The sequence below is a fragment of the Myxine glutinosa genome, chromosome 4 (assembly GCF_964187855.1).
Source record: "Myxine glutinosa chromosome 4, kmMyxGlut1.1, whole genome shotgun sequence".
NCBI classification, from domain to species: Eukaryota; Metazoa; Chordata; class Myxini; order Myxiniformes; family Myxinidae; genus Myxine; species Myxine glutinosa.
In genome coordinates this window covers 74,857,717-74,870,777 of record NC_136264.1, presented here as the reverse complement: position 1 = coordinate 74,870,777, position 13,061 = coordinate 74,857,717, and the positions used below count along the sequence as shown (strand labels likewise).

Genomic DNA, 13,061 nt, shown 5'->3' with positions numbered 1-13,061 from the left:
CTGGAGAAGAGGAAGGATTTGATATCCGAAGCAATGATGGATTCCATGGCTTTGCTGATAATTGGGAGCAGGCTGATTGGTCTGTAGTTGCAAGGATCTGTTTTTGCACCTTTTTGTGGAAAGCAGGAATGTTGTCTGATTTCCAAGCTGATGGCAGATGACCTTGAGGAAAAGAGAGGGTGAAGAGAGCAGAGAGAGGGTGTGAAAGAGCGGCAGAGCAGGATTTTACGACCCGTGGGCTGATGCCGCTTGGTACAGTTGCAGAATAAGAGTCGAGGTTTGACAGAAAGTTCTCCACCTTGTCGGGAGAGAAGGACACAGAGTCCAGGAGCAGCTGCGTAAAACTGGGTAAGGTGGGTACAGAGAGAGACGGGTTTGGGACACAGGATTTTGAGACAAACACAGAGTTTAGGCATTCAGCTTTTTCACGTGCAGAGTCAGCTGTGTAGCCGTTTGAGGTAAGGGAGAGGTTGGAGGGAGAACAAACACCAATCCGCAGCTCAAACCATCCAAAACCAATCCCCCATCCAAAAGCTTGATCTTTTCTACCCCCGTTGAATCACCCCAGATCCACTTTTCTGAAATACCAACTTCTTTCCTGGAAGTCCTCGCAGTGTCCATGTGTTTTATACCTCTCCCACCCTCCTCCCCTTCCATGCCTTCTCCTCCCAAGCCCTCTTCCTCCCATAGATTTCCCGATGTCCCTGTTCTCTGCTGTTGTACTTGTGTGTTTCCCTCTCTCTCTCCATTCTGTCTCCCGCTCCCTTTATTGTATGTTTTGTGTGTCCGTGTGTTTTTTTTTGTGATAATGTGAGCTCTTACACGAGCCTTGATCTTGTATACAAAAAAACAAACAAACAAAAAAACCCAGAAACGGACGCCACCAGGTTTTGAAGGAGGGAGACAGGTTTGAAAGTTCAGTCTTGAGATTAGAGAGATTTTGATTCCTGGCTCTCCTGAGTGTAGACACACACTTATTCCGAGCTTTGTGAAAGGAACGGAGATTGCCTTCCATTGGATTTGCCTTCCATGAGGCAAAGGCAAGTTATTTTAGGGCAACTGCCTCACCACAAGATGCAGTGTACCATGGATGGGAGGAAGGGTATGACAACTGAAGACGAGATGGGGTAAATCTGTGCATGAGAGAGATCAATTTACTTTGGAAGAATTCCCAGGATGAGTTTATGTCAGAGGCAGTAGAGATGGGAGACCAGTCCAGGTGATTGATGGCTGCTTGAAGACCGTGCCAGTTGGCCTGAGTGAAATGCCAGACTCGTCGGTGCTTAGGAGGCTCTCAGAGAACGGCCAGAGAGATGTCCACTTTAACAAGCACATGATCAGATGCGCCGATTGGAGCAGAAGAAGAGCAGCAGACATTTTCAGGGAAGTTAGTCATAACCAAGTCCAGAAGAGAAGATGCTCCGTTGACTGAGATCCGGGTCGGGAAATTGACAGATTGTGTCAGTCCCAGTGAGTCGCAGAAGTCCTTTGCTGAAGAGCCATGGCTGGTGAGAGAGGTACCCACACCCAGCCAACTGGCATGGTGACAATTGAAATCACCACATATGAGGAAGAGAGAGTTGGAATGGGTAGATAGAAGTTGGTCCATATTATCAGACAGGGAGATGTAGATGGAGTCATTACTGTTTGGTGGACTGTACAACCCACATATGAACAAAAGGTGGGAGCGAAGGGGAAGCCCTAGCCAAAGGTATTCCTGGGGGTGAGGTGGAGAGGGGGCAGTGCAAGGCGAGTGAGGAGGAGAGTTTTTTAATAAAGATAGCAACCCCACCTCCAGGACGAGGCTCAGGTCTATCATACTGGAGGAGGGAATAACCTGGGAGAGATACCAAGGAATCAGAGACATCATGAAGGAGGAAAGTTTCTGTTAAGCAGATCACGTCTGGTTTGTCAGAAGCAACCTGTATGGAGAGATCAGTCAAGTTTGAGTGAAGGCCCCGGATGCTTGAGGTCCATACCGTTAATGAAGAGGAAGGGGGAGCATCGGATACAGAACAGGGGGTGGGGAGGGGTAGGGTAAGATGTGGAAGAGGAGGAAGTGGTAGGGAGAGCTGTTGAAGGTGTGTCAGAGATTTCAGAATAGCTTGGAGAAAGGGAAGAATGGGGTGGACAAAAGGTTTGATGGTGATTGGGTGAGGCACAGTGAGGTGTTATTTGAGGAGGGGGAAGAGCGAGGCAGAAGGTTGGGGGAGATGAAGGTGAAAGTTGGAAGGGGGAAGAAGCGGGAAGGACGCTTTGAGGAGGAGGGGTGAGAGGGGAGTCTAGGAGGGGAGGAGCGAGGGAGAGTCTCGGAGGGGAGGGGTGCGAGGGAGTTTAGGAGGGAAGGGGCAAGGGGGGAGATTTGAAAGGGATGGGTGATGGGGATGATTTGGAGGGGAGGGGAAAGGGGGAAGATTTGAAAGAAATGGGTGATGGGGAAGATTTGGAGGGGAGGGGCAAGGGGGTAGATTTGGAGGGGAGGGGTGATGGGGAAGTTTTGGAGGGAAGGGGTGATTGGGAAGATTTGGAGGGGAGGGGCAAGGGGGAATATTTGGAGGGGAGGGGTGATGGGGAAGTTTTGGAGGGGAGGGGTGATGGGGAAGTTTTGGAGGGAAGGGGTGATGGGGAAGGTTTGGAGGGTAGGGGTGAGATTGGATTTTAGAAAGTGTACGATTAATGGAAAACGAACATTTATTGCAAAATGAGTTTCTTGAGACCTTCGAGTCAAAAATACGTTTGAGGACGCTGAAGGAGGGGTGGAGTGCAGGAGAGTTTCGTGAATGTAGAAAAGAGGAACTGTAAGAGATGGAATTTTTTTTTGGAATGAATAGATTTGGTGAGCAAGTCGAAAGCATCCTTTTATAGAAGAAGAAGAAAAAGGTGTTATAATATACGACAGAATAAAATTCTTCAGGGGAAATTTTAAACATTTTAAAATTGAGCAGTGAAAACTATCTGGGGAAATGGAAAATGGAAATGGGGGTGAAACACGTGATCGAAGAACGAACGAACAAATAAGAACAACGAATAAACGAATAAGACCAGAGAAGGAAATATTTTTTTGGGGTTTTTTTTTTTTTTTTGAGTTCAGTTTATAAACAAGGAAGTATGGGGTGAAAGACTGGGACAAAAACAGAGAACGAAAGTAATTGCAGCACAATCGACGGACCGCTGAGAGAAAAACAAAGCCTCAAGGTCGGACACGGTAGCCTAATAGGCCTCAAAATACGCGACACGAATTAACCGACGATTTTGTATACATGTATGAAAAATTAACACCGAGAATCTTACTAAAGACACACTATAGGTACACACACCGAAAGATAGATACAGTTTCGACAAAAACCCAGTTGTGAAAAATTACTTAACTTCGAAAGCGTGAGTGCATGGACAGCTTCGAAAAGACGTGACCTCCAATCTTGCGCATGCGCAAAGAATCCCCAAGAATCCCCAAGGTAATAATTACGATTATTATTATTATTATTTTTCTTTTTTAGTACAGTATTTAAAACTTTAGACAAAGGGTAATATGTTCGAGGGCGGTAGGGGGTGAAAAGAAAAATAAAAGAAAAAGCAATACAGTGAAAGAAAGAACTTAAGTTTACACAATACCGACGGGGCGAGGGAATCCTCAAGGGACCAGGCCCCGCACACTGTGCGAACAAAAAACGGCTAATTACACACCAGTTTGCACGAATTACAAACTAAGACTAACGAGAAACACACAGTAACACATACACAGTAAAATAACCAGTGGAAATTTGACAAAGACACGATTAGGAAAATACTTAAATTTGATGACGTGGAGAACTTGAAGGCGGTATGGAGTTAAGGTAATCCACCTAATGGAGTTAAAATGAGAGAATCCACCTCAGAATGCTCGGCTTGCATGCGCAAAACCCCTTTGCAGCAATGTTGATTTGGGCATGTTTCCATATTTTGTGTGTGTGAGATAAGGTTTGTTCTAGGAATTCTAGAAATTAAAATAATCTGAAAGTACTTGGCAAAGTACCTAAGTGAAAGGGGTATGCCTTCTGCACAACAAAACAGTTCAACAACTTTCTCCGCTCACCCAAAGGACGGAGATCTTGCAACTACCCATCATGTAGAAACTCCGGACGATGTGGTCCTGAAGAGGAACACATCATCAGGAGTTCCACAGATATTTCTCATATTTCCTATATTTTCTTGAGTCCGATTTGCATCGAGGAACACAACAATTATGGTTAACCATTTTGAAATTGACACTCTTTCATTTAAATGCTGAAAATTATATTAAAAAGACTATTTTAATTACAGATTTCTCGCTAGCAACGGTATGTTAAAAGTTCCCGTGCCAGCACATGCGAGTCAATGTAAATGCACACAGCTCGTGCGCGAAAGGCCTTGTTAGCATTCATACATCATTTAGAAAGTCCCGTAATGGTTGTTGTCATTATACACTTGAAAGTTTAGGGTTAATAATTTAACTTTTGCCAAAATTTGCAAAAGTCTGTTTTCTCCATGTTTTGAATGATGAAAGTATGTTTGAGAGCACTTATAATGCACTATTCTAGTGCTTAAACATTTAAATTGCTTTATACTAGAAAAATATACCTGTATACATTACAGCCTATTTTAAACCACACATTTTAAGCAATGCATTAAAGAAGCATTGAAGTGCCACTTGTGATGTGGTTTACCTCCACCAGGTAGAGTTCTTCCGATTGAACACCAACCTTCCACCCAATATACGATGTGCCGATACCCTTGTGGCTGCACGGGAAATCTTTCGTTTTGATGGAAACGAGGTTTGTGCATGTGATTCCCACTTCTTTTACAACATTCATAAAAAAACATACATACATCTAATATATAAAGCTCGTTCTAACCACTCGCTCACTCACTGATGTAAATGTTTAGTACCTTCTAGATAGGTTAGAGGCCAACTCCATCCACACATGGCTCACTGACATCCTCGACTCTCGTTGCCAACGTGTGGCTCAATGGAATCCTTTAATCTCTTCTCCGTTAAGGCTAGAGTGCCCCAATGCAGTGTTGTTCGCCCAGTTTTTGTTATTATTTTTGCTTGTTCCTCCTTGGACAGTGTTCTGGGCCCAGTTGTATTCCTGATCTTCATGCATGATCTCTCTGACTCTCTGGAAAATCCTCTTTATCTATTTGCTGATGACTCCACCCTCTGCCATGACATCCCTCATCCTTCAGACAGGCAGGCTGCAGCCTCTTCCCTCTTTTCAGACATTGACAAAATCACACTTGGAATATGTCTTTCAATTCTGCCAAATCTCCCTCTCCCTCGCTCCCTGAAAGAACCGTCTGGCAAATCATCCTATCTACTTTGTTAACAATCTTCTTGAGGAAGTTCAGTCATTCAAACTCCTGTGTCTCACTGTCAGCCATGATCTTTCTTGGGCAAACCACATTTCAAAGTTGGCATCCAAAGCCAGCCGCCTGGGCATCCTCCGTCATATAAAGTCTTTCTTTGGCATACCTGAACTCAAAACAGAGTCAAACAGCCACTGACCTTGGGGTAAGTGCCATCACTTTCCGGGACACTCTGGGTACCAGCGACGTCACAACAATGACGCCGCCTTTCTCACCACACTCAGCGGGACATTTCCTAAGGAGGAATTTCCTCCCCCTCACTGCCCCATCCTCCCCTGCCCCTCCATGGATGCCAGCCGATGGGGATTGTCCATGCTCCGATCCTTTTAAATTCTGAACATCAAGCAGGAAGCAGAACGTACGATTTTAAAGGTGTTTGGTATGACTCAGCCCGGGTTTGAACTGCCGACCTCCCAGATTTGGATAGATGATCTAAACTACTACATCATGGACATTGTATTTGGCCTTCCTTTGAGCTTCTATTATATACTATGCCCTCAATCATGTCTATTTCAAAACCCTGTCTTCTTGCAACATGTCCAAGGTTTCTTACTTTCACTCTGTGTATCCTTTCAACAGTCTTGTCTGATCCTTTATCTGTTTCCGAACCCATTTGTCCATTCTTCTTTTGACCCATTTCACTCTTAATAACCTTCGATAACACCATTGCCCAAACGCTTTCCATTATCTTCCCGGTCTTTTTTCTTCAGTACCCAGGATTCTGCTGCATAGATTGCTATTGGGAACATCAGCGCTTTCATCAATCACAACTTTGTTCTGTTCCTGATTGATCTTTCTTTTGAAATTAATTCTCATGCAATTAACCACTTTCTTTGCCATTTCCCCCCATCCAATCATAATATTTGTTGAAGAGACATCCCAAACAAGTAAGTAAATCTTTCTACTATTTCCACATCGTCATTGTTGACAGTAACCATTCCATCTCCTGGCCTTTGTTTTGAGATAATTATTATCAGCCCCTTCATATAATACTGGACATTTTTACCCATCGCCTTGCTGAATGATCTAATCAAAAGATGGCATGTTGCATTTCACAAACATTCTGCTCTATTCACTCCATGAATTGCCCCAGGTCATTTTCCATCTGCTTGGAAGTAAGCAAGCATCACCTTCATCAAGCATCCTTGCTGCTAATATATGGCACGAGCAAAACCACTTCCACTTTGCTATGAAGCTCTGTGTTGGATGCTTTAGTTTGAACCTTCACTTAAATTGAGTGAAGTGAAACATTTTGAACATTTCAACTTATTCTCACTCAGATTTTAACATCACCGTAACGCATATTGTTAGGTTGTTTAAACTTTGTTTATAAAAGAAGATGATTTGTAATGCCGGATACCACCGGGTTGTGCGATGCGATGAGAAAATTGGGGTATTTCACCCACCCTGAACCCCCTCCCCCAGATACGCAACCCAGACAGAAACGATACTTGGGGTACACTTCGGCAACATGCAAAATTTGGTTGGATTTAATTCTTTTTTTTTGTATACCAAGTCGAGGCTCGTGTAAGAGCTAACACAGACCATATAATAAAGGGAGCGGAGACAAGAAGGGGAGAGAGAGTGATTCAGTGGAGTGCATTCAGAAAGTATTCAGACCCCTTCACTTTTTTCACATTGTGTTATGTTGCAGCCTTATGCTGAAATCGTTTAAATTCTTTTTTTCCCTCATCAATCTACACTCAATACCCCATAATGACAAAGAGAAAACAGGATTTTAGAAAGTTTTGCAAATTTATTAAAAATATAAAACTGAAATATCACATTTACATAAGTATTCAGACCCTTTGCTATGACACTTGAAATTTAGCTGAGGTGCCTCCCATTTCTCTTGATCATCTTTGAGATGTTTTTACACCTTGATTGGAGTCCACCTGTGGAAAACTAAATTGATTGGACATGATTTGGAAAGGCACACACCTGTCTATATGAGGTCTCACAGCTGACAATGCATATCAGAGCAAAAACCAAGCCATGAGGTCGAAGGAACTGCCTGCAGAGCTCAGCGACAGGATTGTGTCGATCCGCAGATTTGGGGAAGCCTACAAAAAAAATTCTGCTGCATTGAAGGTTCTCAAGAACACAGTGGCCTCCATAATTCTTAAATGGAAGAAGTTTGGAACAACCAGGACTCTTCCTAGAGCTGGCCGCCCGGCCAAAATGAGCAATCGGGGGAGAAGGGCCTTGGTAAGAGAGGTGACCAAGAACCCGATGGTCACTCTGGCTGAGCTCCAGAGATCCTGTGTGGAGATGGGAGAAACTTCCAGAAGGAGAACCATCACTGCAACACTCCACCGATCTGGGCTTTATGGCAGAGTGGCCAGACGGAAGCCTCTCCTCAGTGAAAGACACATGAAAGCCCACAGAATCTTGTTTCTCACAGTCTGAGAGTCCTTTAGGTGCTTTTTTGCAAACTCCAAGCGGGCTTTCATGTGCTTTCATTTGTTACTTTCTAATTCATGAATATAAACTACGCTGAATTATCTGTGATCAGTATGTACACGTATAAACAAACACAAGCATACAGTCATGGGCAAAAATATTGGTACACTTGCACTTTTTTCAAATAATTCACAATTTTCTCTAAAAATAAGTTTAAATTGACAAAAGTATTTGGTCTCCACACTTCCTTATGTCACTGGTTAATATTACAGAACCTTTGCTTTTGATTTAGAACTTAATATATCCATTTAAATCAGAAAGCAAAAATAAATGGCATTGACAAAATTATTGACTCCCTAGACTTAATATTTGGTAGCACGGCCTTTGGACAAAATAACTGCAGTCAAGCGCTTCCTATAGCCATGAATGAGCTTCCATCACCTCTCTACTGTCAGTTTGGCCCACTCTTCCTGTGCAAACTGCTCCTGTTCTCCCAAATTTGAAGAGTGCCTTCTCCCAACTGCCATTTTCAGATCTCCCCACGGGTGTTCAATGGGATTTAGATCTGGACTTATTGCTGGCCACTTCAGAACAGTCCATTGTTTTGCCTTGAACCATTCGTGGGTGCTTTTTGAAGTGTGTTTGGGGTCATTGTCCTGCTGCCGTGGAATAGGCTAAGATTTAATATTTTTTTCAGCTTTTTTCTGTTTTGTTCCACTGCAAACCAAAGAAATACACATGTGGATACCAAAAGATTGTTTGATTTCAAGAATTTTCTGGAAGAAATGGTGTATTGTTTGAAAAAAGTGCACGGGTGCCAATATTTTTGTCCATGACTGTATGGACAAACACATGCTCATAATTGGTTTGTCTATGACTCTATATGTTTGCGTTGTTTAGGTGGGCTCTACATATGATGTGCCTTTAGCAAGGTGTTTATTTTAGTGAATGCATAGTTGAGTCTGTAGATAACCTAAATGTAAGGTGGTAACTCAGCTTTCACGATTGACTATTCTAAGTGGTCTTTTTTTTGTTTTCCTCACCCAATGTCCATTGTATTGTGTTCAGCCTTTACGCTTTGGCCTGGTGGACCTGCACCAGCAGCTCTTCCAAAGCCTGCCGAATGGAGCACACAATGCAGAAGATGATGCTCTTACTCTGTTGAGGGTTGTACAGAGCAACGTGGTGGCCTTTATAGACTGGGCTGACAAACATGCACTGTCATTTAGTGATTTTGATCTTCTTTATGCACCTAGTCCTTCTAAGAGACAGCGGAGAGATTACACGACTGTATAAGTATGCTCTTTTATACAAAACAAAGTAAAGCATAAAGTATGTTGGCGTTGGGTGTAATCTTGAAAGAGGCCGTCCTATGGTCCACTAAAAAAAACATAACCACCTTTAGAGGCCATTTTTCCCCGCAAGCGGGGGTTGGCCTTTTTCGGGAACCGTGGTTGTTGTTGTTTTTTGGGTCCCCTTTTTGAAGCAATGTTTTAACCACTGTATGTTCATTTTTTTTGAAGTTTACATTTCATTGACAGAGTTGTGATGTTTTTAAGCTTAAGCAAAGGAATAATTTCCTGTTTTACACAATAGCATCTTTACTGATCAAAGGGAACTTTTAAGGGTTGTGACTCGGCCTGGGCGATAATGGAAAACCTATATCACGATGATGGACCTCATTATCACGATTATCCGCGATAACATAAATCATGTAATTAGCGCCTTGAGAGCCTTGTAGCACACAATAACAATGCACATAGAAACGACCTGAATACCCATAGAGCTATATTATGTGTGTTTGGTCGGACTCTATTTCATAATTCTGTTGCAATTTGTTTGAAGTCAAACCTCATTTTTCCTGGAGGAAATTATTGCTTGCTCCGTTTGCCAAGCGACTGGACAGAGCAGTTTTCAAATTGGTTGATCCGGAACGTCTGTCTTGGCAAGCGATAGCAAGCTGCTTGCTAACGGAACTCACTAAGGAAGCTGCTTGCCAATTGGGACATTTGTGGAGAAAGTCAATCATGATTATCTTCAGACATTTAAAATATCGTCTTTGATGTGGAACTTCGCGAATAATAAATTCCAAACAATCCTATGCCGTGACAAGAATAGGACAGCGGGTCCTGAAGCTCACCTGGATCAGGAGCAACAGTCACTCGAACCCCCTCCCCCCCCCCCCCCCCCCCACAGACCCTGATCTTTCTAATGGCGTGAACGAACCTCCCCTTAATGAGTGCAGATTTTGATGCGGTAAATACACCTTCGTTAGGCATCAGATATGAAGCTTGTGGCCAAAACAAGTTTAATCGAAGTCGTGTGTTTGGTTCAAGTGTTAATGACTGAAGTGTTTACAGACTCACTCACTCACTCACTCACTTACTCACTCATTCACTCACTCACTCACTCACTTACTCACTCATTCACTCACTCACTTACTCACTCACTCACTTACTTACTCATTCACTATTCCGTTTGTTACTTGCCGGAAAAGATTCCGGCAAGTACGTTGGTTGGTTGGTTTGTCTGTCTGTCTGTTTGTCTGTTTGTGCGTAGCACTACGTCTACATCGTTGCACGTAGAATCGCCAAACTTTACACACACATTTGTCTTGCCCTGGAATAGACTGTGCCCAATTTTTAACTCTCTCGGCCCAAGGCCTCCATTATGACGTCATAATTTGATAATTCGACAAGTACAAAACTTCATCCAATCAAGATACAATTTATTGAGCGACATGACGGCATAAACTGGTGGAGAAAAAAAAACATGATGACGTCATCGGTCACGTGGTTCGGCCGCCATCTTGGAAAAACCGAAAAACTTTGCACCTCTGTATCTCCGAAAGTGCTGAATAGAAAAAATTGAGACATGGCTCATTGTAAAGAACCCTCCATGGGGAATAAAATATGTTAATGATGATGTCATAGGTGCCTCCATTATGACGTCATAATTCGACGAGTACAAAACTTCATCCGATCAAGATGAAATTTCTTGAGCATAATCTAGGAATAAATTAGTTTAGAAAACAAATAATGATGACGTCATCAGTCACGTGGTTCGAACGCCATATTTGTCCAAAATGGCCGATTAAAAAAGGACATCCCGGCAAGTCCTCGGTCTCTGACCGATTTTTCATTTGTTTGTTTGTTTGTCTGCACAGAATAAATATGATTTTCTCTGCAACCTTTGGTCCGATTGACAGGAAATTTTCACCATAGGTGCAACTCCACCTGCAGAATTTTAAAATTATAATTATGATGTCATACGCCCCCCACCCCCCGAGAAAGACTTGGTATGGCCGCCATCTTGGAAAAACCGAAAAATTTTGCACCTCTATATCTCCGAAAGTGCTGCATAGAAAAAATTGAGACATCGCTCATTGTAAAGAACTCTCCATGGGGAATAACATATGTTAATGATGTCATAGGTGCCTCCATTATGACGTCATAATTCGACAAGTACAAAACTTCATCCAATCAAAATGAAATTTATTGAGCGTCATCTAGGGATAAATTGGTGGAGAAAAAAAATAATGATGATGTCATCGGTCACGTGGTTCGGGCGCCATATTTGATTTTAACACAAAAGCCTTAAAAACCACTGAAAACACATCCTGGCGAGGGTCTGCAATCTCTGATTGCTCTTTCTTGTTGTTTTTGTTTCGACGTTTATTGTTTAATGATGAAACCACTTAAAATACATCCTGGAGAATATACATGTGATATCATATCGCCTTCGTTATTTTATAGAGCTGCATTTAATACAGGTATATCTTTTGAGAGAAGCTAAATGCAGTCAAGACAACGTCAATATCCAGATTCAAGGTGTGATTTACATTCCACAGCATGAGCAGCAGTTATCACGATTATAAATCCCCATTATCGTTATCGCGATAGTAAATCTAAAGCACGATTATCGTCCCATCGCGATTATCGCCAAGCATTAACTTAGATGTGACTGAACAATCGTAAAAGAGCTAAGTTGCTGTTTCCATTTGAAACTCATTTGTTGTTATTTCCTGGTATCTCTGTGACTTTTTTAAAAAATGACCCAACTCATTCTGACTATTACTGTTATGGTGTCAAGTTGCTTCAGTTGTCTTTGTTTTGCTATCCATACCTGGCCACATGAGTGAGATCTTCTGAAGGATTTTGAGGAAAGCCGTTGTGGTATTGATTCTTCATCTAGCAATGACGTCCTTTCTTTTTTTAATTTCACAGTATGATATATGGTTGCCCTGTTTTGTTTTCAATATCCATGGACTAACGTCATGCTCAATGGAATGTTTGGGTCATATATGTGATGTATGTCAAAAAATGATTCCTTTCTGGGCCACTGGACTGGTACGTGGTAGTTTTTGCATATGCGTCACTGGATATTGCACACATTGTTTTGCTTTTACGTTTTTCAATGTTCCTGATGTTATCATTTTGAATGCTGAAAGAAGTGATGCTTTTCGTTTAACTTTGCAGAAGCGGTATTTGTCTGTCTGACTCAGCCCAGCTACGAGTTAATATGACAATACATTATTGCGAATTAGGAGTCGTGATGAATTGGTAAACAGGAAGACACAGAAAACAAAATGGGAATTTAACTACTGAGATGGTTTTAGACAGACAGGTTTTAGACACTGTGTGCTGAACGCTTTTTAAAACCCAAGACTAAAATGTAATCACGTACAGCAAAGCGTAAGATGCTGGTAGACCTTTGCTATAAGTTATGATGTCATCTATTTCTTCTGAGGTCATTCATGCAACATTAAAAGTGTTGACATATACAAACTAAGCTGATCTGGTTCTGGAATTGGTTCCGGTTCCAAGTTCCGTTGTGATCATATAATCTCTGCTCAAGGAAGCCGTCTTCAGAATCTGAGAATACCTGAATTGGAATGATCTGCTTGAACAGCTTTTGTTGATGTAATGTCTTCACACATCTCGCTTTGTGCCTTTGCCTTTTTTTCCCTGGGTTCAGACCCGAACAAGAGGTTGCAAAAACTTGAATGGAGCATGTGGCCCTTGTCCTGGCCATGCAGGTATACTTTTGAGGTCCTTGTTCAGGTCTGCTGCTATGTATCCTTTCTTTGCTCTTTCCTTGTTACTTGCAAAATCGAAGATTTTTCAAGTATATTGGTCGGTTGTGTTTGTGGTTCTGTCTGTCTGTCTGTCTGTCTGTTTGTTTGTCTGTTTGTTTGTTTGTCACCGGCCTACAGGTCACATTTTTCAACCGATCTTCACGAAGCTTCACCAAATGGTAGAGTTGGTCAAAAG

At 42.3% G+C, this 13,061-nt stretch overlaps 1 protein-coding gene across 1 annotated transcript in view; it reads left to right on the top strand.

Annotated features, from left to right (window-relative positions):
• Positions 1–12,579, top strand: part of LOC137424803 (three prime repair exonuclease 2) — a 48,179-nt gene extending 35,600 nt beyond the window's left edge. The window contains exons 5-7 of the mRNA XM_078775234.1: positions 4,692–4,790; positions 6,258–6,272; positions 8,857–12,579. Coding sequence (XP_078631360.1) covers positions 4,692–4,790; positions 6,258–6,272; positions 8,857–9,084 — 342 coding nt within the window. The 3' untranslated portion in view covers positions 9,085–12,579. The remainder of the gene's footprint in view (positions 1–4,691; positions 4,791–6,257; positions 6,273–8,856) is intronic.
• Positions 12,580–13,061: the final 482 nt, after the last annotated feature.